The 21,880-nt window shown below is 49.2% G+C and overlaps 2 protein-coding genes across 2 annotated transcripts; both read left to right on the top strand.

The window, feature by feature from the left end:
- Positions 1 to 15,594: 15,594 nt before the first annotated feature.
- LOC118645357 lies at positions 15,595 to 16,929 on the top strand. Its single transcript, XM_036286232.1, has one exon. It carries the CDS (start codon positions 15,595 to 15,597, stop codon positions 16,927 to 16,929), a length of 1,335 nt encoding a protein of 444 aa, XP_036142125.1.
- Positions 16,930 to 17,079: 150 nt separating this feature from the next.
- On the top strand, positions 17,080 to 18,576 carry LOC118645356. Its single transcript, XM_036286231.1, has 3 exons — positions 17,080 to 17,876; positions 17,919 to 18,057; positions 18,154 to 18,576. The coding sequence occupies exons 1-3, from the start codon at positions 17,080 to 17,082 to the stop codon at positions 18,574 to 18,576; spliced, it is 1,359 nt and encodes a 452-aa protein (XP_036142124.1).
- The last annotated feature ends 3,304 nt before the right edge of the window (positions 18,577 to 21,880 follow it).

Raw genomic sequence — 21,880 nt, 5'->3', positions numbered from 1 at the left:
GGCATAAAATAGTATATAGTAAGATTAGAAGTGCACCTAATGGTAGTTTCTTTCTATCAAAGCGCGCTAAACAGCGAATTAGAGAGCAGGAAACATATAGATAGAAGCATGGAGAATGCGAATTGTAGAGTGTCAACCAAACACTCCCGGAAGGAGAGTGCGTACAGCATTAGCGCCAGTTTTAAACGAGTGGTATTCGAATAGAAACTTAATGTTAATGTATAGATTAACCCAGATAATGTCCGAGCACGGATGTTTTAATAAACTCCTATTTAGGATTAATAAGTCGGAAACTCCGGTGTGTGTTCAATGCGATTTTATCATAGATGATGCGCAGCACACGCTGGAGTTTTGCGAATCTTGGAACCAACAAAGGCGTTTATTAAGATTAGTCGTAGGAAATGATTTAAGTTTGAATAGTTTAGTAGTAGCTGGTAAATGATGAAAATAATTGGAAGGCTTTTATACCTATTGTGAAGAGATTATGATTATTAAAGAAGAAGCGGAGATGACTAGAAAGGAGAACCAAAGATCTCCTTAGAGTTGGACATCCGTGATGGGACATTATCTGGAATGTATAAGTAAATACATGTATTGTAGACATAACGAATTATAATTATTATTGTAAAACAAGCACAGGGGATACTTTGTACTTGGGATTTGGCGCACCTCCGCACCCGAGCCAACTAGAATTAGAAAGCGTAAAATGCTTCAATTGCGCTTGTATTGAGCGGAAATGGACTCCGATTTGTGAATTGGTAGCCAATCGGGGTCCATTCACTAGGTATGTATAGTAAGGCGCATGAATGGAGCCCGTTCTAGTTGATGATGGGAGTTTATTGTCCCAGCCGGCACGGCGGTGCCTCCTGACGAAACGACTATACGTTGTATCGGGAGGTACCCTCACAAGTGCCAAGTGTAGGATAAAACTAGGGAGTGGGTTTTAGTGGGTAGACTATGTGGGTAGTATCTCTCGCAATGTGCCCACATAGAATTTTACATCACCCGGGTATACGGGCACCCGGGTGTCTTGGGCCTCCTGATTATCTAACTGTGTAGCGATTGGGTCTCCTGGATGGCCCTTTATGAAGATTTCCCACTTTCTCGCAAATAAAAAAAAGGTATACCCTTGGTGGTCGCGTCAGCGATATCAAACCGGGTGGTATGGAACAGAGTCGCCACTCGCCGTTGTTAGTCGCCAGGCTGCTGTATTATATCAAAAAATCAGACTCGACTGCTATAGCGCAATGAGTGACTCGAAGTTCTCTGGCCGCTTCTTATATCCCCTGGATGGTGTGCCTTCACTTGGGAGAATCGGGGTCTTCTCGTGGCGGCAGCGCGTAGCTTCATTTTTATAATATCTCGTGCTCTTGCTCCTGAGTGTTTCACTGTTTGCCGGGTTGCGTGGCGACTAGGCGTCATGCGCCTTCTGTCGCCACAGTTGAAATAACTAAAATAATCATAAAACGATATTTACATAAATAAAACTTGTCACGCGTTTTCCTTCCTGCCCTGCGGAACTGTAACGCGGAACAAAAACGGTACGAAAGATGGAGGGAGGATGGACGTTCCCTCAAATGCCTCCCAATTTATCGCTGAGCGATCTGCGGGACTTATCACAAATGGGCGCCAGACACGCACCTCCGCCGTGTCAAATTCGAACGCAAAAGTAACACCAAGATCCCGCTTCACGCTCATGCAGAGTATTTAGCCGGCCGTTACAATTTCGGCAGAAGGACGGGGCAGTAGGTCACAGGCGAACGTTCGGTTAATTAGGACGACACAAAACGGCACAAGAATTAACGTAGATTCAGAGTGAAACACATTAATAGCGCGTTCATTGCAACGAAAGAAATTAACAAGATAAATAATAATGAGAGAATAAAGAAATACAGTAGAAGTTTCGCTTAAAGCGCGAAAGACGGAACTCTTTCGGAAAATAATTAAAAGGCTTGAAAATTAAAATTAACGCGAAAATAACCGGATTCGTTAGATAGCGCGAACAAAGCAATTACAATAGGAAAGGCGCGAAAATAACAATCACTTAGACAAGGAAGCCTAATGACAACGACAAGCCGCGAGACGACAAGTAACGCGAGAACGCAAATGCTACGATCACAACGCAAACGACGTGACAATGAGACGACGGGGCGACATTCACGAAACGGAATTGACGGAAATAATACTGACACGAAACTTGGGAGGAGCCGGAGCTTCACGCATAATCGCAGGTACCGCGACGCAAATTCTCGAAGCACGCAATGCAATCCGGTTGACACGTACTTCGCGCGAGTACGGTATAGCGGTCGTGCTATCGGCCTTCTGCTGCGAATTAATACTCTTCTACGCTACGATCCGGGGCCACGATTCTCGGCGAGCGCGCTTCACAAACGTAACTCTACGATACGCGAATCATAGTCTCCACGAGTCCTGGACGGCCCGCTGCGTATAGGAGTCGATCACTCGTTCTAACACTAATAAGTGCGCCCTCGCGCACTGCAATACGCTAAAGAGCTCGATCTCAGAATGCTAGCGCGATCCGTCGATTTGCGAGTGGCTTTACAGAATTACACACGCGTCACGGGCAACCTCACCGGCTTCCTTGTCCCTCTGAATCCTCTGCAAGGCCCTCACTTGGCATTGGGACGCTCATCCTTCCTTCGTCACGACAGGAATTCGAGGACGGGCGGGTTGCTGACACGTTATCTACAACAACAACAACAACAACAACAACAACAACAACAACAACAACAACAACAACAACAACAACAACAACAACAACAGAACTTTATTGCTTGATAACAAAACAGCTAGAATACAATAGGAAAGTTACAGAACATGTACAAGCAATAGGAAAGGCTACAACAAAGAATGTTGCTATGAAGCCTCCCAGAAACACATGAGAAAAAAGAGAGAAACATAAGCAAGCACTAAGCATTAAAAGTTAAGGTATAATACATTTTAAAAAATAAAGTAAAATAAGAATAATAAAAAAAAAGAGAACAAAAACAAAATCGCTCAAAATTCGAAGATAGAGGGTCTGACTCAGCCGAGAGAATTGAATAAGGATACATAGAAGAACAACGCAAAATAAGTAAAGAAGTTTAAACATTAAGAGAGAAGGAGGATGATGAAATGAAACGGGCAGCTTCTTTGCGAAACGAAAGAAGGGAGGTAGTGGATTTTATGAATAAAGGAAGCTGATTATAGTAGTACACAGCAATATAAGAGAAGGAGGTACGAAATTTAGAGGAGTGATGAGTGGGAAAGGATAGAAGTTGATTATGACGAGTGTCAGGCGCGGAGGCTGAATGGAGTTCGGAGGTGAATTGAAGAAGACGCCTAAGATATAGAGGAGAATTGGAGCGAAGAAGAGAGAAAACGAGACAGGTGGAGGATATAGCGAGGACGCATTTTGAGCCAACCTGAGCTGTTGAAGAGAGGAGTAAGGTGGTGAAATTTACGGATACAGTAGGAAAAACAAAGACAAGAGTTTTGGACACGTTAAATACGATCAGATAGATGTTGGGTGCGTAAACAACATCAGCATAGTCAAACAGGGAGACAATCATGGTCTGAGAAACAACAAGTTTTTGAGAAAACGAGAGGATGTGACGGAAAGGATAAAGAAGGCGTAGCCGAAAGAAAGCTGTACATTTACCAGTAACATGAGGTTTAAAGGACCAGGAGGAATCAAAATGTAGGAGCTTAACGGAAGAAGAGTAAGGGATAGATGATGAGTCAAGGAAAATATCAAAAGCTTGGAGACAGGAGACCAGCAATCAGGAGGGAGGATTTCGAGGGGTTTAGGCAGAGGCCATTCGAGGACGCCCAGTTGGCAACGATAGCAAGATCGTTGTTCAATTTGGAAGAAGCGGATACGGCTTCGGAAGGATGGAAAGAGCTAAGAAGGATAACGTCGTCAGCGTACGTAAACAGCTGCAGAGAAAGAGAGATGGAGGTCAGATCAAGACAAATATGTTAAAAAGAAGCGGACCCAGAATAGAGCCTTGTGGAACACCAGATATGACCCGACGAGGAGAGGATAGTAAGGGAAATGGGTTGTGGATAAGGACTTGTTGCGTGCGATTAGAAAGAAAGGAGCAAAGCAAGGATATAGCAGAGGGAGAGAGACCATAGATCCTGAGCTTGGCAAAAAGAAGGTCATGATTAATAGTATCGAAGGCCTTGGTAAGGTCAAGGGCAACAATGGCCGAAAGATGACCCGAGTCGAAGCCACACAGAACACAGTGAGAGAGGTGGAATAGCTCCGTCGTTGTGCTATGCATGCGACGAAAGCCCGACTGATGCTCGGGGAGGATAGCAGACGCCTCGATGAATGAGCTAAGTTGCATATAACAAATACGTTCAAGCAACTTAAAGAGGAAAGGAGGAAAAGATATGGGACGGAAAGACGAGAGTGAGGACGGGTTTCGAGTTTTTGGAATAGGGAGGATAATTGAGTGTTTCCAGGAAGTAGGAAAGATGGAAGTGGATAGTGCCGTATTTAAAATATGGAGAAGAGGGTCTAAGCAGTTAGGAAGACAGAGGAGAGGCATCCTGCCGGAGATGTCGAAGGGATGTGAGGCGGATGTGTTTGAAGATATTGAACAACTTACGAGAAGAGATAGGCGAGAAGCTGAAGTTTTTGATCCAACAGACGGAGGAGAGGAAGATAAACGGGACAGTAGTTCAGGTGAATGAGGAGAAGCCGAAAGAGAATCAATGAAGTGGTCATTTAAGAGAGAAGGATTGAGGAGGTGGGCAGGAAAGGGTACGCGTTCCGCGCCTCGCGCCAGCTCGCGCTTAACGGCGTACGCGACCCAATTTCGCGAGGCGTCCTTTGATCACGGGGGCCCTTGATCCTCCTCTCTTGCAGACGACCTTCCGGTTAGTATAATCTCCCCGGGGCCGATACGAGAGACTGATTAAAGCTAAAGAGTCCTCCGCTGCTGCTGGCCTCGTCGGCTTCTCCGCTTTGTCTAGTTTTCTGCCGTGCCGCTTGCCTCGCGGTTCCCGCTGGGGGTTCCATACCCCCGCGGTAATTGTCCTATGCCTCGGCCCTGTCCTCTATTTCCCGCTGCTCCGCCAAGGCCGAATTCCTTATCCTATGCGGTGTTCCTCGGCGGTTTTGCCGAGTGTGGCGCCCGATACGCAAAATACAAAAAGAAATAGAATTAGTTTTCGCAAATAATATCGCTAATGTGGCCTGCCGAGAATACGCTCCCTGCACCTCCCGGCCGTTCTCGCTAGCGCGAGCTCGGGCCTTGTGACGGCGGAGGGACGTTGCGACGCCGCAGCAAAACTGCAACGTCACAAACTTTAATACTATAATCTATTTCTTAACAAATCCTAATTTTTTATGTAACTAAAAAAAGGAATAAGGGAAATGGTATATCTATATCAATCGGAAGCACAATCAATCACATTTAATTTTATTACATATATGTTCGAAGCACTAAGGAAAGTGAGCAGGAATGGGATGCAGATGGAGGTTCACTACACCGAGTTTCCTTGTGCATTTGACTTTACTTCACATAAAAAAAACTCTACAGTTTCGGATTATTTTCAATGACAATCGCACACGGTAACCGAGCGCTAGTCGGAGGTGCCAAAGAGACTGTGACCGACTTTCCCGCTCCTGGTCTTTCTCGTTGAGGGTGCAAAACTGTCGTCATCAAAAGTCAATGGGCTGTCGCCTCGTCGATTTTGGCAGGGTGACCCCGAAACGACAGGCGCAATTGGTGGCTCCGGAGTCATCCAGCCTCGCGGCGGTGATCCGTCATGCGTGCCAGCAGATCTGGATTGGTTCGCGATGATGTGACGCGGCGTGGCGTGTTGGTGCGCAGGCAGACCCGCTGCCGCAGAATCGCTGTTGCCAAGCGTGATCGTGTGTACAAGGCGAGTTCTGTTTTGAATTAAGATCTCGTTGCAAAATAAAGGACGGTGGAGAACCTCGAACTCGCCTTGCCCCTACGACCAGTTTAATGTGGCAGGTTCGAACAATATAACTTTAAAATAAAATCAAAATACTATATATTTGTAATATATATCTTTATAATGCACACATCTGAATAAAAACTTTTGAGTAATGAATAACTAAACGTATTTAGTTCACTACAACATAAACATTTATAATTATTACACAAAATAAGGAATATTTGTGTTACGTCCAGCGGACTTAACGTTTTTCTCTATCGCTAACCCTTCTAAAAAAAATAACTAAATAAGAAAAATCATATTCTGACGGTTGATAATAATAAGAATGTTTACATAAGATCGCTCTATTGTCACAAGTTTGTGAGATATAGCGACAATTAAAAATTTTATTTCTAAAGAACAACAAATACATTGTAACGGTTCGCCTTTCCCGAACGCCTCGGACCGGCTCGCCGGGTACCAGGATTCGAGAGAAGGGGGGAAACCAACTTGCGCACACCGATGTTGAAGTAATAGGTCTTTATTAGAAGCCTTAGTCTAACTTACATAGTCCTTACGCTACCTTATGTACTATGCCTATGCGGGTATATACAGTAATGTACAGCCTAACCTAGTCAGTCGGGCGGGAGCGCGCTAATGCGCAGCACCTTAGAACGCGGTCGCGACCCGTGGTCGCCGGCGAGAACCGGCGGGCAGGGCGGCCAGGTAACCTGCCCCGTTGGAGGTGGCAAGGAAGGCCGAATGCCGGCGAGAACCGGGCGGCAGAACGGCCAGGTGGCCTGCTCCGTCGGCGGACACAAGGATGGCCAAATGCCGGCGAGAACCGGGCGGCAGAACGGCCAGGTGGCCTGCTCCGTCGGCGGCCACAAGGATAGCCAAATGCCGGCGAGAACCGGGCGGCAGAACGGCCAGGTGGCCTGCTCTGTCGGCGGACACAAGGATAGTCGAATGCCGGCGAGAACCGGGCGGCAGAACGGCCAGGTGGCATGCTCCGTCGGCGGACACAAGGATAGTCAAATGCCGGCGAGAACCGGGCATCAGAGTGGTCCGGAGACCTACTCAGTCGACAGGGCGGGACTGGTGCTTGATCCCGATCGAGCTTGGCTTTTATACCCGTCGGGGCGATCCCCACGCGCTCCCAGCAGCGTGATGGGATCGGTTCCCGACGGGGGTACTAGACTTTCGGGAGGGGCGTCCGTAGATGCCGAGTCCCGTGGTGGGGCGGATGGTCGGCCCGGGACTTAGTGACGTATCGTCACAACATAAATCAAAAGTACAGCCATCAAACGAGGACTCTAGTTTCCATCCATAAATAATTTCTATAAACAACCGTCAGATATGATTCAAATCCTTCCAAGTCTAAAGGAATGTTGAATTTAGAATAAGAAGTATTGTAACAGCTATCCTTATTACCAGACTATGCCCAAACAATGCCTTAGATCGGTACCTAACGTAAAGACAGAAAAAAAGGGGAAATATCGAAACTTGAAAAGGAAAATATCTAAAACATATTGGACAAAAGATTTCCGGAACTATAAAATTTATCACTCAAGCAAAAACGCGATTCAGGTTGAACTAACAATCGAAGGCGCAACTCTCTACAAATAATTTACAGACGAATATAAATTTCTTTTTTTTCTGTCGCCTGTTCCTTAGATAAGAAAATGAAAATTGTAAACCTCCCACTTCTATACTCAAAACCAAAGGTAATTCGGGCGGAGACCAGGAAAGATGAGCCAGTGATTGGTCATCTAAGCAATGAGTAACCCAAACGAATTTTCCAATAGACAAGCTGCAAATTTGGTAGCTTTGGAAATTTGGATTGGGCCTACCAATCCAAAAATGAGACCGTCTACACCCCAACCCTTCTTTTCGAAAAATCTTCTATAAAACCGCGATCCAAGAGATCGCGAGCACCAGATTCACAAAATTCTACGTGCTCTCGAGGTCTTAGAACCAGTGTCCGTCACATTTCTTTCAAGTCAGAAATTCTGTTATATTTGCGGGTCAGAGCTCGTGCTATATTTTTCGCACTGAGTTCCGTCAAAGTCAGTGCCGAACATTACGACCTTACGTGTTGAACATCCAGTGCCGAACATTTTGTGCTGAACATTCAGTCCCGAACATTAATTACCGAAGATTAACAGCAAGTGAAGTGAGTGCACCTGGGTACCTCCCGTGGCTTACCACTCTCCGGTCCCACCAGCCTCGAGCCTGACGGACTAACTTGTTGCGGCCCAGCTGAGAACCGCTCGCTAATCCTAAGACCAGGAGTTTGGATCACCCTCAGCCAGTAGTACCGTCTCAACAAGTAGTAAGTCTCAACTATTCAACCTTTTATTTTCAGGTAGTTTTTCTTTCCTTAAACACAACTAGAAAATATATATTAATTGCAGTGGTAAATCAGTTTTTCCACAAGAGAAATCGTTGAAACGTAAGACGGTCCCAAAGCAGGAGAGCTGAAAAAATCAGGCGGGCTCGCGAAACACTTGACGCTGCCTACTCCGAGTACCTGGATTTCTTGAGAACATCTCCATCGTCATCTTACCATCTTGAGGAACCCCCGTGTGATCCTCTAGATATCCCGTCACCATACCACAACTCCGAGGAAACTTCAGGTGATCCTCAGGATATTCCGTCACCATACCACAATCCTGAGAAACCCTCGTGTAATCCTCAGGATCGCCTGTCACCATACCACAACCCTGAGGATCCCTCGTGTGATCCTCAGGATATCACGTCGCCATCTTACAACCTTGAGGAACCCTCCTCTCGAGCCAGCATCCCGATCTGCGTTACCGAGAGGAGGCCGAGGACCGCCGAAGATTCCCTAACGGCTGCCGGGGACCATATATAAGGCCGCTCGACAGCCGTAGACTCTACTTCTCGTTATCCCGTCCGACTCGCTCCGACGAGAAGCCTGAATCATACGAGCCAGAAAACGGTGGAGTGTTCTCCGTCATCGCCGAGAGTTCTCGGCCTAGCTCGACTCTTTTCATTCCTCGCTAGCAAACCACGGGGGTAGAGCGTACTCTGTCTCCGCCGAGAGCTCTCGGCAGCTAGCTAAAAATCCTCACCGACGACATCCTCGGTGGTACCGGCTATGGCGATGCGGATCGCTGGCCGACTGACTGGTGTGGGCGGTGGTTCCGGGGTGGCTGTTGGCCGTTCGAAGCCGGGCCGTACCGGGTCGTAGCTTTCGGGCTCGTCTAAGAGTGCGTTGATGGCGGCGAGTACTTCGTCGTAGTCCATCGTTCACGTCGTATGGCTCGAGACGAAATGTGCCTCCGCTGCCAGGATTCGAGTATCGTGGCGGTCCGCTTTTTCGGTGGTCCCGTGTGGTCCGTGTGATCAGTATATGATTCATTTTCGGTGTCGGTGTCGCCGTCACCGTCCTCTCGCGTGCCGGTGGTCCTCAGGTCTTGCACGTGCACATGCCGGTACCATTTCCCCCCCCCAGCTCCGCAGATCGACTATGACAGGGGAGATAATGCGACGGATCTCCAGCGGGCCGACAAATTTAGGTGCTAGCTTAGCGTTAAACGCGTCCGCGCGATTGGAGAGGGGGTGGTCGCGCTTCCACACTCATTCTCCTATTTTCGGCTGCCAATTTTGGCGGCGGAGGTTGTAATGACGTTCTTGCTTTTTAAACGCGCGCGCGTTTTGTATTTCGACAATCTCGTATGCGCTGCGGAGCTGGCTCTGTAGCGCGTGTGGGGGGCCGTGCGTTCGGCGGGTGGTTCGGTCGGTCGCCGGAGTTCGCGCCCGTAAATTAAAAATGCGGGGATATATCCGGTGGCTTCATGTGTCGCCGTATTATACGCAAATTGCAATTCACTGACGTGCTCGTCCCAGGCGCGATGATTTCGCCGGACGTATTGCGCGATCATCGTCTTTAACACTCGGTTCGTCCTTTCGACCGGGTTGCAGTGCGGGGCGTACGCGGGTGTGAGCTTATGACGGATGCCGTTCTTTTTTAATAACTGCTCGAATTGCGCGGATCGTAGTTGGGCTCCGTTATCGGAGAGTATTTCCTCCGGGCATCCGTGCCGCAGTATATACCAATATACTGTACCAATATACGCAGTATGGCCAATAATAATGCTCCGCCACGCGCGCGATGGTTTTGGCGATTCCAAGGTGCCCCGCGGTCGGTCGGTCGTGGTACCGGTTCAAGATCTGAGCACGTTTGTCCGTGGCGACGCAGTGCTTCCACTGTGTTTCTGGTGGTATTTCCTTGAAATTCAGGGTATGCAGTACGTGTTTTTTAAGCCGGCCCTTCTTTATGCGGTAGTCCGGAACGTCTCGTGGTGTCTTTTTAACCGCCTGCCACATGCGTCGGTACGCGTTTATGGCGGTTTGTCGCGATAGGGCATTGGCCATGCGATTTAGGGCCCCTTTTCGGTATTTTACCTTAAAACTGTATTGCTGTAATTCAAAGACCCATCGCCCTAACCGCCCAGTTGGTGAATCCAACGTGCGCAACCACCGCAGGGACTGGTGGTCGGTAATGACCTTGAACCGATAGCCCTCTAAGTAGCCCCCATCAAAACCTACGGATACCCCACACGACCGCGAGGCACTCGAGTTTGGTCGCGCTGTAATTTCGTTCGGCGGTGTTAAGTGTTCGACTCGCAATCACGCGTTCTCCTTCAGGACAGTCCTGGGTGAGAACTGCTCCCAGCCCCGACGTACTCGCGTCTGTTTGTACGATAAATTGACGTGTGAAGTCAGGACATGCAAGGACGGGCGTGGACGTGAGCGTGTGCTTCAGTGAATTGAAGGCCGCTCGCTGCTCGGCCTCCCAGTGCCATTTAACGTTTTTCCGAGTTAGCTGGGTCAATGGGGCGGCGACAGCGGCAAAGTCCCTGACAAATACCAGGATGCGACCCCGAGGAACCGTCGCACCTGTCGGACGGTAGTGGGTTTTCGCATTTCGCGATTGACGGTCTACCCCGAATTTGCACTTCTCCGGGTTCAGTCGTAGATGGGCCTCCCGGAGTCGCCGGAATACGTCGCGTAGCGTGTCGAGATGTTCCTCGAGGAAGCGGGTCGCGATGATGATGTCGTCTAAATATGCAAAGACTCGCGGTTCTAATTCGGGCCCTAAGACCGCGTCCAGCAAGCGCTGGAATGTTGCGGGCGCTGCATGTAAGCCAAACGGCATTACCCGGAATTGGAAAAATTCCTTGCCGGGGACAGTGAACGCGGTCACTGGGCGGCTTTCAGGGGCGAGTGGCACCTGCCAATACCCGCTCCGCAGATCCAGGGTAGTCAGGTACCTCGCCCCTCGCAGCTTGTCCAGAGTAGCGGTGATCTGCGGAAGCGGTTACGCGTCGGGCTCGGTGACCTCGTTCATCCGCCGAAAGTCGACGCAGAAGCGCGCTTTCTTGTCCTTCTTTCGCACGATCACGATGGGCGAACTCCATGCGCTGCGGGAGGGCTTAATAACGCCTTCGTGGAGCATCTTCTCGACTTCCGCGTCGATGATAGCTTGCATGGCGGGGTTGCGCGGTCTGCACCTTTGTTTAATCGGCAGGTTATTTCGGACAAGAATCGTATGCTGGACGCGGTCGGTGGGCCCCCGCACGTTATCGAAGAGCGGCAGCTCGAGCTCCAGGAACTCGCGGAGTTTCTTTTTTTCCGGCGACGTGGGGCCCCCATAACTCGTTCCGGAGACGTATTGTGACGCGGTTGCGGAGGTGCGACGTATCGGAAGCGGCGGAATCGCCTGGCGTAAGCGAGCCCAGAAGTCAACGCCCACCAGTATGTCGGCATCGAGGTGCGGCATGATTTGCATCTCATGCCAGATTTCCCGCCCTGCTACCGCAACTGGTAGCGTCATGCAACCCGAAATACTGGTGACCGTTTGGTTCGCGAGGTGGACGCGGCCGGTGGCGGGTTGGATGTCTAGTCCGATGTTTCGAAGCGTAGCGGCGGTTTGCGAACTGACGAACGACGCCTCGGACCCGGTGTCGAGGAGCGCGAGAAATGGCAGGTGACGGATTTTAATGTGAAGGTGCGGTCGCGGTTTTTACGTTTTTCTGAGGGACGGGGCGTGACCGCGCTTTCCTCGGCCCTGGCGGCGTTTCCCGGCGGCGGTGGGTGACAGTCTCGAGTGAGTACGCCGTCTTTGCCTGAGAGCTAAACTTGTGGGGAATGCGTCGGCAGTCGAAGCGCGTGTGGCCCCTCTGTTCGCACCGCCAACAGCATTCGGTTTTATCGTATGCGACCGCGGCGGACGTACTGATTTTCGGCGTAACACAGTGTCGGGCTCGGCACTGTTCGTCCAACGTCTCAAATTCCTCCGCGTATCGGAGCAAATCGTTCGCGCGGTGTACGTCGCCCCGTCGTACATACAGTTTGTAGCGCGGCTCCATATTTTCGTACAATATGTCGATTTGTTCGGCGGTTGCATAGTCTCCCGCGCGTCTCATCATGGTGAGAAGTTCGGTGGCATACTTCCGGTATGGTTCGCCGGTCTTTTGTATTTGGGTCTTTATCTCGTGACGTAACTGGTTGAAATACCGTCGCGGTAGATAATAGTCGCGGAATTCGGCCAAGAATTCGTCCCACGTTCCCCAGGTCGCCCGGTTATTTCGGTACCATAGCATGGCGTCCCCTTTCAATAATTCCGGCAGCCCCCGCAGCATTTGGCGGTCCTTGTACCCATACTCGTTTTTAAGCTCTTCAATCCGTTCCAGAAATGACCAAGAGTCTTTGCCGTCGAAATGGCAATTTTCGTATCTGGTTCATGGTTTTCGCGTGCGCCTCCGCGGCTGGCTCTGGGTCTACCGAAGTGATGTTAATTTGCGGCGGTTCCGTCGCGGGCCCCGGTAGGGACGCCATGTCAGTGAATTGCTTGGGGTGTCAGTTCGCGTAATCGCTTGCCCGTCGGCGAAGGTCGTCTAACGTCCCGGCGGTATCGAAACCGAGCGCCTCGAGCGTCCTCGTGAGGTCAGCTTTTGATGCGAGGTATATCCAAGATTTCGGCTTGTTTTGCTATCTCTCGGAACGGTTTGTCGAGTCCCTGTTCGGGCGCCAATGTAACGACCGTTTTTCGCGCGGACTTTTAGCTCGTCGGGAAAAGGGCTAGGGCAAAAAAGGGCTCAGAGATAGCAAAACGTGGCGGTTGTTGATCGGTACAATTTTATTACTTATTCTCTATTATATACAGTTCGCGAATATTTACAGCGGATGAAGAATCTGGTTGCGCATTATATACAGCAGTATTTACAATGATCAGTGACGGGGCGCGTGATCGCCAGCCGATCAGCTGTTCGGCCCGGTGAGACAACTGCGGTGCGCAGTGCGGGGGGCGGTATGCGCCTCGCGCTCGGTGCTCCGAGTTCGATGATCGGCGGGTGTGCGGCGCGGGGACATTACGCTCGGTCTCGGATGTTCGGTGACCGGCGGGCGCGCGGTGAGAACGCGTATGTCTCGCGTTTACGACGTTTCCTCGAATTGCCTCGTCAATTCCGTGAAGCGTGGTGAGCCTTCAGGGAACGGCGTCGGCCCCGAGAACGCTCGGGGGAGACGGAGAACACTCCGTGCTGGTTACCGGGCCGTGAGGATGTCGTCGGTGAGGATTTTTAGCTACCTGCCGAGAGCTCTCGGCAGAGACAAAGTACGCTCTACCCCCGTGATTTGCTAGCGAGGAATGAAAAGAGTCGAGCTAGGCCGAGAACTCTCGGCGATGACGGAGAACACTCCACCGTTTTCTGGCTCGTAAGGTTCAGGCTTCTCGTCGGAGCGAGTCGGACGGGATAACGAGAAGTAGAGTCTACGGCTGTCGGGCGGCCTTATATATGGTCCCCGGCAGCCGTTAGGGAATCTTTGGCGGTCCTCGGCTTCCTCTCGGCGACGCAGATCGGGATGCTGGCTCGAGAGGAGGGAGGCTGTATGCCCCCGAGATGCGCGTCATCTCGGTGGTGTGGAGTTCTTATAATGGGCACGCTTGCCCGATATTCGTCCCGGCGGATAGTTGGCCAGGCCGCGCGGTCGTTTTCAGCTGCTAGTAACGTGGTTCGTTACAAATATTTGAAATATAACGAGTTTTTAGATTTTCTTACATTAATATTGCTTAGTAAACTTAATTTGTTTAAAAAATATTTTTTCTACTTTTTTATTTTTTTTACTTTTTTATTTTTTTCTACTTTATTTCCGTCTACTTTATTTAAATACTTTTCTAGTAAAGATAAAAAAGTTTTTTTTAGTCATAATTTTCTCGGTGATGTTTCTCTTTTTGATCCAGTAATTCTGTAATCCAGGTAGGTTTTTTACGCTTTTTTCTTTTTATCGGTTAATTTTTTAAAATATTGGTTGCTTCTAAATTTTCTTTATTTTCTTTATTTTCTTTATTTTCTTCATGTTCAGTACTCAAATTTATGCTTTTAGATGTATTTACATTTACTCTAAAACCACGTCTACTTGATACTATGGACAAAAGTGTAATTTCTGGATTTTTTCTTAACATATCATGAATAATATTAAAATATTCCCAGGTTTCTTTTGCTACGCCAGTACAATTATTTGCGTCTTTTAATGTTTTATATCTTTTCTTCATACTAGTCTATTTGATACAACAGTTTTCTGCAGTCAAATTATAACCATAAATGTTAATAATTGCAGCAATAGTTTTTCAAGCTTGCTTATTTAATGGACTAGTAGACGATTCTATATACGTAGTTATTTCTGCTAACAGCAATTTTACGATATTATCAGTCCATTGAACTCTATAATTCTCTGTAATTCTCTATAATTACAAAAATTAGTTTCTATTTAAACAAATTGTGATAATCGACTTATATAATTATCTTTATTAAATAATTATGTACACTACCGCTCATTAATTTCAATACACCACCCAAATCGTTGATTTTTTGGGAAGTGTTCGGATCCTCAGGAGGATTGGCGTGATCTTCCTATATCACACGACACCTCGAGAGCTCTATCACTCGGCCCGCGCGTGTCTCGCCCCTTCCCCCGCGCCCAGGTGGATCGAGCAGCTTGGTGACGAGGGAGTTGGGAGTTGGGAAAGCGTTAGGGCAGGCGATGAGCATGGTCTTGCGGGAGGTCAGGTGTGAACGAATAGGCTGACGAGCTCTCTCGCGTTTTTCGCCTCTTGCCTGGAGACATCGAGTCTCACACGAAAGCTACCTTTCGCGCTCGGAGTGCCTCCACGCTTAATAAGTATTATATTTTGTGGTACTACTGTGATTGTGGGAGCGGAAACGCGGCCGGATATGCGGCCGAGTTGAGAGGATATTGGAATCACGTGAGCTCGGCGTGATCGCCAAGTGGCGAACTTACGAGTGTGCTAAAACAGCGCGTGCCGAAGGGGTGCCCGAGAGCGGACTACCGCGCGGTGCATCTCAGCACGCGGTGCATCTCACAGCGCGCGGAGCTCCGGTGCAGTGATAGTGTATTGCTCCGCGTTCCGCGCCTTCGAGCTCTGGCTCCGCGCCCCGCGCTCACCACGCCTACGAGCTACCGCTCCGCGCTCCGTGCTCCCAGCGTCGACGAGCTCCGCGCCGCGCTTCACGCTCTCCTCGCCTGCGCTCTCTCGTGTCACGCGGGACATACGTATGTCTGTCTCGCGCCCTGACAACTTTGTGCTAGCGCAGTGAATTGGCGCACCTTCGTCACGTCACAATGGACATTAAACTTAAAAGACTCGCTGTCACCAAGGGTTACATCAACCGCTTCTGGGAGAACCTCCTCAAGGTTGGCAAGGAGAAGGCCACCCAGGCGTATCTCAAGGCCCGATTGGCTCTTCTGGAGGACTACTGGCGGCGCTACGAGGAAGGGCATTACGACCTTGTAGGATCGAAAGACGCTGAAGTTGAAGCCTACTTTAATAGTGATGCCTACTCTACAACGAAGGACAACTACGTGCTATTTAAATCACGGGTTAACGCTCTGATCAAGGATGATCCGCCAGCGTCAGGGCGCGACGCCTCTGGCTCTGTGGCGTCCTTTGCCAAGCAAATCCAATTGCCAAAGTTAGACCTGCCTTCCTTTTCCGGGGACCCGTTAGCATGGGAGAGTTATCGAGATCTGTTCCTGTCTCTGGTCGGCGATGTCCCGGACCTGGCCCCGGTGCAAAAGCTGCAATATTTAAAAACGACTCTTTCAGGCGAGGCCGCTGAGACTGTCGCAAACATGGAGATGACCTCCGCGGGATTTGACCTCGCGTGGTCCGAGCTGAAGTCGCGGTACGATAATCGGCGAGTCTTGCTTGCCTCTCACATGCGCGCTTTCCTCGGCAGCTCGGCGGTCACAAAACCGTCCCCAGCAGAGCTCAAACGATTAAGCAGTTCGGTGATGCGAGTCAGAAGATCGTTCGAGTCCCTAGGACGCCCGGTCGCTTACTGGGACGATTGGTTCGTTCACGTCGTCGTTGAGAAAATGGACCCATCATCGCGCCTCTTCTGGGAGGCCTCCCTGAAGACCACTACGGACTTCCCGACTCTCACGCAGCTGCGGGAGTTTCTGCAGACGCGTATCCAATCCCTGAAGGCGGCCAATGTCAAGGCCAGCCCGCAACCGGCTGCTTCAGGTAAACCAGAGAAGAAAAAGGTGAGCGCACTTGCTACATCGACTACGGGCAAGTCAGCGAATCGCTGCAGCCTTTGTCAAGGCAATCACCTCTGCAATTATTGCCCGCGCTTTAAGGCGCTCTCGGTGCCGCAGCGACGGGACCACGCTAAGAAGCAGGGGGCGTGCTCTAACTGCCTTAAGCTGAACCACGCAGTGAGCGACTGTCCGTCTGACCTCCGGTGCTTGCGCTGTGGTGACAAGCACCACACATTGTTACATATTCCAGATGCCTCCTCCGCTGGCGGCGCTGACTCTGCGGCCAAGGAAAAGGACGCTGGATCTGGTGCGGTGGCGTCTTCTAGTTCGGCGGTGACAGCCAACGTAGCGGTTCTCACCAGCCAGTCCGGGGGTCAGGTTTTACTCTCGACGGCGCAACTGATCTGCTGAGACACGGAAGGAAGGGAGATTACAGTTCGAGCCCTGCTGGACTCGGGATCGGAAGCCTCTTTCGTCACCGATCGGGTTGCGCAACGGCTCTGTTTGCCGAGGAGGCGCGTACGCGTTCCAGTGTCCAGCATACAGGGACAAACCTCCAGCATGGCCACCCAATCGGTGGCGCTCACCATCGGGTCGCGGGATCGCAGCGCGCGCCTGCATCTGCCGTCAGCTTTGGTGCTGCCTCGTCTCACCTCGCTCCTCCCGGCGCGCAGAGTGCAGCGGCACCCTTGGCCGCACATAGCTGGGTTGACGCTCGCCGATCCGGACTATGATCAGCCCGCCCCGGTGGATGCTATTCTCGATGCCGATGTGTACGGCGCCCTTCTTCGAGAGGGACTACGTTCGGGACCTAGCGGCGCCCCTTCGGCCCAGGCTACAGCCCTGGGCTGGGTTCTCATGGGTCAAGCCTCTACTTCATCAGAAGTGCGCAATCGATCGGGCGTCTCTTTGTTCCACCTGTCCGCCTCCTGGGCCGAGGTGGATCGCGCTCTTCAGCGGTTCTGGCAGCTTGAGGAACTATCGAAGGAACCTGCTGCCTCGCCGGAAAATCTCCATTGCGAGAGTCAGTTTGCTGCTACGCATGCCCGCGACTCGCGGGGCAGGTATTTAGTGCGGCTGCCCAGACGCAACGATCCAGGCGTTTGTCTGGGCTACAACCGCGGGGAAGCTCTCGGTATGCTCACCAGTCTGGAGCGACGGCTGACACGCAACCCGACGCTGCGGGAGCAGTACGTGAGTTTTATGGCTGAGTACCAACTGCTCGGTCACATGGCAGTGATTCCGGCTCCGGAGATTCACCGACCCGGCGCGCGGCGTCTACTATCTACTGCACCACGCTGTCTTCAAAGGATCGGACTTGACCAGCAAGATACGCGTGGTCTTCAACGCGTCGTCCCGTACCGCCACTGGTTACTCGCTTAACGACTTGCTTCTTTCAGGGCCAAAGCTGCAATCCGAGCTCTAGGCGATTCTGTCGCGCTGGCGCTTTTTCAGGTTCGTCTTTACGACGGACATCGTAAAGATGTTCCGTCAGATCTTGGTACACCCAAAGGACACGGACTTGCAGCGCATCCTGTGGCGAGCTGACCCCTCTCGGGAGGTGCAGGACTTCCGTCTCCGGTTGTCTACGGCACCGCTTCGGCGCCGTATCTCGCGCTGCGGACTCTTCTGCAGCTGGCCGAGGATGAGGGATCCATATTTCCCCTCGGTGCAGAGGCCCTAAGGTCGCACTCCTACGTCGACGACATCCTGGCGGGTGGTCACACCCTCGAAGAAGCCATGGAGACGAGACGTCAGACGGAAGCAATCCTTGCCGCCGGTCGATTCGATTTGAGCAAGTGGGCAGCCAACATACCCAAGCTGTGCCCTGTTGAGAAGTCCAACGACAAGCTCTTCTATGACCGAGACGGGGTCAGTACCCTGGGAGTTCTGTGGAGTCCTCCCGACAACAGCTTCGCCCTGCGGGTGGTCTCCACCTTAAACTCGGGCATCTGCACTAAACGGACCGTTCTGTCGGACGTGGCTCGCTTCTTCGACCCTCTTAGCTGGGCCGCTCCAGTCCTGATCTTTGGTAAGGTTTTTATTCAGGATCTGTAGATGGCTGGACTCTCGTGGGACGACTCTCTGCCGGACCACTTGAGGACGACGTTCGCGGAAACTTTGCCTCAGTTGAACCAGCTGCGCATTCCGCGCCACGCGGGCTTTCTTGGACCGGGAAACGTGGTCGAGCTGCACGGCTTCTCCGACACCTCTAGACGTGCCTACGCGGCGGCGGTCTACTTGCGGTGTGCAAACGCGGCCGGTGGCTTCACGATCAGACTCTTGGTTGCCAAAACCAAGGTGGCTCCGGTCAAGCAGCCCTCGATACCGCGTCTGGAGCTGTGTGGGACAGTTTTACTGGCTCGACTTGTACGCGCCACCGCGGGGGCCCTAAATATGGAGGATGTCCCAATCTACGCCTGGACAGACGCCACGGTAGCGCTGGCGTGGATTCGGTCCCATCCGGCACGCTGGAAACCCTTTGTCGCTCACCGAGTGGCTGAGGTGCAGAACCTCGTACCACCGACGAAATTTTTTAAAAATATACAATTTTATAAAAAATGGTACGAAAAATTAAAAAGTTAAAAAAAATTTTTTAAACATTTAAAATTTTATTAGTTAAAATATTTACTTACCTATATAATATTAAAATTATTTACAAATAATTGTAGAAATGTACTAAATTTTACTTTTGGTGTAAACTGCAGAACTTTGAGTTTTTTTATATTTTTAGTTTTCTATAAAATACTATAAATTGTACATAAAACTACAAGACTGTTTGATTTTTGTAAATAATTCTAAAAACTATTTTTCTTGGAACTCATAAGAATTAGTAGTTTTCTGTAAATATTTGAATGTTTTCACGGCCGTGGTGGTTGCGAGAGCAGGGATGGCGCGGTGTGACGGGAAAATAAAGTCGGCTGATTTTATTTTACTAACAATTATAATTCCACACACCGACGTCACAATATGTTTTACACTGTTTGCTTATTTTAAATAAGGCGCGCGCAGCACGACTCACTAGGCGCGGAATGCACACGCCGGACAAAGCGCGGGCGCTGAGATTACGCGGCGGAGCGCGAATAGGGAGAGAAAAAGACGAGACGTATGGAGGAAGTGGCGATAACGACCCGTTCGCAGTACTGACTCGGTTTAATCTGGCGACAGGGCGCGAAAAGTGCTTGGCTATCGCCCCGAGATCTTAACGTCTTTCGAGTGTGAGGCGCGATTTGCTTGTTTTCGCCACCACCACGACAAGTGCTGTGCCAAAAAATGCCCATATAAGGCAATGTTGTTGTGGAATTAGGCTGCCCTTCGAGAGCTGACCGAAAAATCCGGTGTCAACAGACGCGCTCGCGCAAACAAAGACGATCTCGAAAGATCTACCGCCGTTACGATCTCAATACAAAGTTGGGGCAAACAATGGGCGGATTAACAGAGCGATTGATTACAATGCGATTATAACTTCTGCTGATAAAACAGAATGTATGTACTTCTCTAGAAAATATTAAAAAATTTTTTTTTTAGATAAATACAAAATTCTATAGTTTTCTATAGCTTAACATCATCCGAAAAAGCTACAGAATTTTATTTTTTACATTTTTTAAATACTATTTAGCTAACCTTAAATATTCCTGAGATCCCTAGCAAAAAAATTTTTACAAAATTCTAAAAAACTACAAAAATTTACAAAAGTGTTCCTTTTGTCGTGGATGCAAATTTGAGATTCATATACATTGATATTGGCTGTATCACTAATGGTCGTATCAGTGACTCTGGAGTGTAAAATAAATGCTCTTTTAAAGGTTCTCTTTGTCTAGATTCAGATCAATTAAGATTACCTGCAGCAGCACCTCTTCCTGGCATCGTGCAAACTTTCCCATATGTTTTTGTTGGTGATGAGGGTTTTCCTCTAACAACTTCATTGTTGATACCATATCTAGGATTACAGTGTACTGGCCGAAAGAACAGGATATTTAATTATAGATATATATTATTAAGTCTCTTCTTTTGACAAATCTTTTATAGTAGCAACTGCTTCCTCTTTATTATTAAAAATGAATCACTGCCTTTTCTACCATGTTTAATATACATGTCGTCACTCTCTGTTGTAGACAAGCGTTTTGTGTTTGTTAGAGTATTTGGTGCTAGAGCAAAAGCTGGTCTACCTACTTTGGAGAGAAGTTAAGAAAGTGTACAACTTGAACTAGGGACTTGGTTAGGTGGTATGACTGTGAGCGGACGCATGGTGTGTGTGCGAATAATTATATTGTAATTGAGAGAATAGAGATAAGATAGAAGCGATATTTAGTGTCAGGAGGATAGCGAGATAGGCGAGTGCAAAGGGTAATTAGAGAAAGCATCGAAAGGTAAGGCGTTATAATAATAGGTAAAGGAAATCAGACGGATATGTTAGATTAGGAATCACGGGTAGGAAAGTGCGGGAAAATGTCCAGGGAGATAAGAGAGAGAGGAGTAAAAGGTAGGTGTAAGGGAAGGACAGAGGAAATTGGTGATGGATGGTAGTAAGCAGGGTAAAAGAGTGAGTTTCAAGGAACATGAGGAGGTAGGCAAAGAGAATTTGGATAGGGACGGATTAACTAAGCTAAGGAAGGAAGTAAAAGCAATAGCCTTAGAAATGAAAGAATTTAAGGATGAGATAAAGCAGGAATTAAAAGTTTTAAAGGTAGAGCAGGAATTATGGGAGGAAAGAATAAAAGAATTAGAGGTTAAATGCATAGGGGTGGAAAAAGATATCATAGAGTTAGGAGAAATAGTAAAGAGAGGGAAAGTAGAAGGGGGGGAGGGCTAGTAGGACAGAAGATAGCGACAGCATAGAAAGTGTTGCAGTAGGAAGAAGGAGAAGTGATAGTAGAGAAAGCAGATACAGTAGAGCGAGCTCAGGATATAGTTTTGAGAATAGTAGCGGAGGTCTAAGTGACAGAGAGGTAGGAAAATTAAAGAAATGGGTTGAGGATAGGGAAAAGGAGGAGAGGAGAAAGAACATCGTAATTAGAGGTCTACGAAAGGAAGATTTAGATAGGATACAAGAGGGATGGATAGAGAAGATGATTAGAGAAAAGCTAGAAAATTAGGGTGACAAAGTGGTGGATAAGCGGATCGGTGATAATAGGAAGTCTTGAAACTGAGGATATGAAAAGGAATATAATGTGTAACGAGAAAAAACTCAGGGGAGAACGGTTATTTATTGAACAGGATTTGACATGGGAAGAGAGGAATACGCAAAGAGATATCGCAAGGTGGGTTAAAAAGGAGAAGGACAGAGGTAGGATTGTAAAGATAGGAATAGGCAGGGTAAAAATAAATGGAATATGGCTTAAGTGGGAGAATGTGATGTCAG

This window comes from Monomorium pharaonis, chromosome 4 (genome assembly GCF_013373865.1).
Source record: "Monomorium pharaonis isolate MP-MQ-018 chromosome 4, ASM1337386v2, whole genome shotgun sequence".
Classification (NCBI taxonomy): Eukaryota; Metazoa; Arthropoda; class Insecta; order Hymenoptera; family Formicidae; genus Monomorium; species Monomorium pharaonis.
Note: the sequence above shows the minus strand (reverse complement) of the source record. Positions and strands in the feature narration are given on the sequence as shown.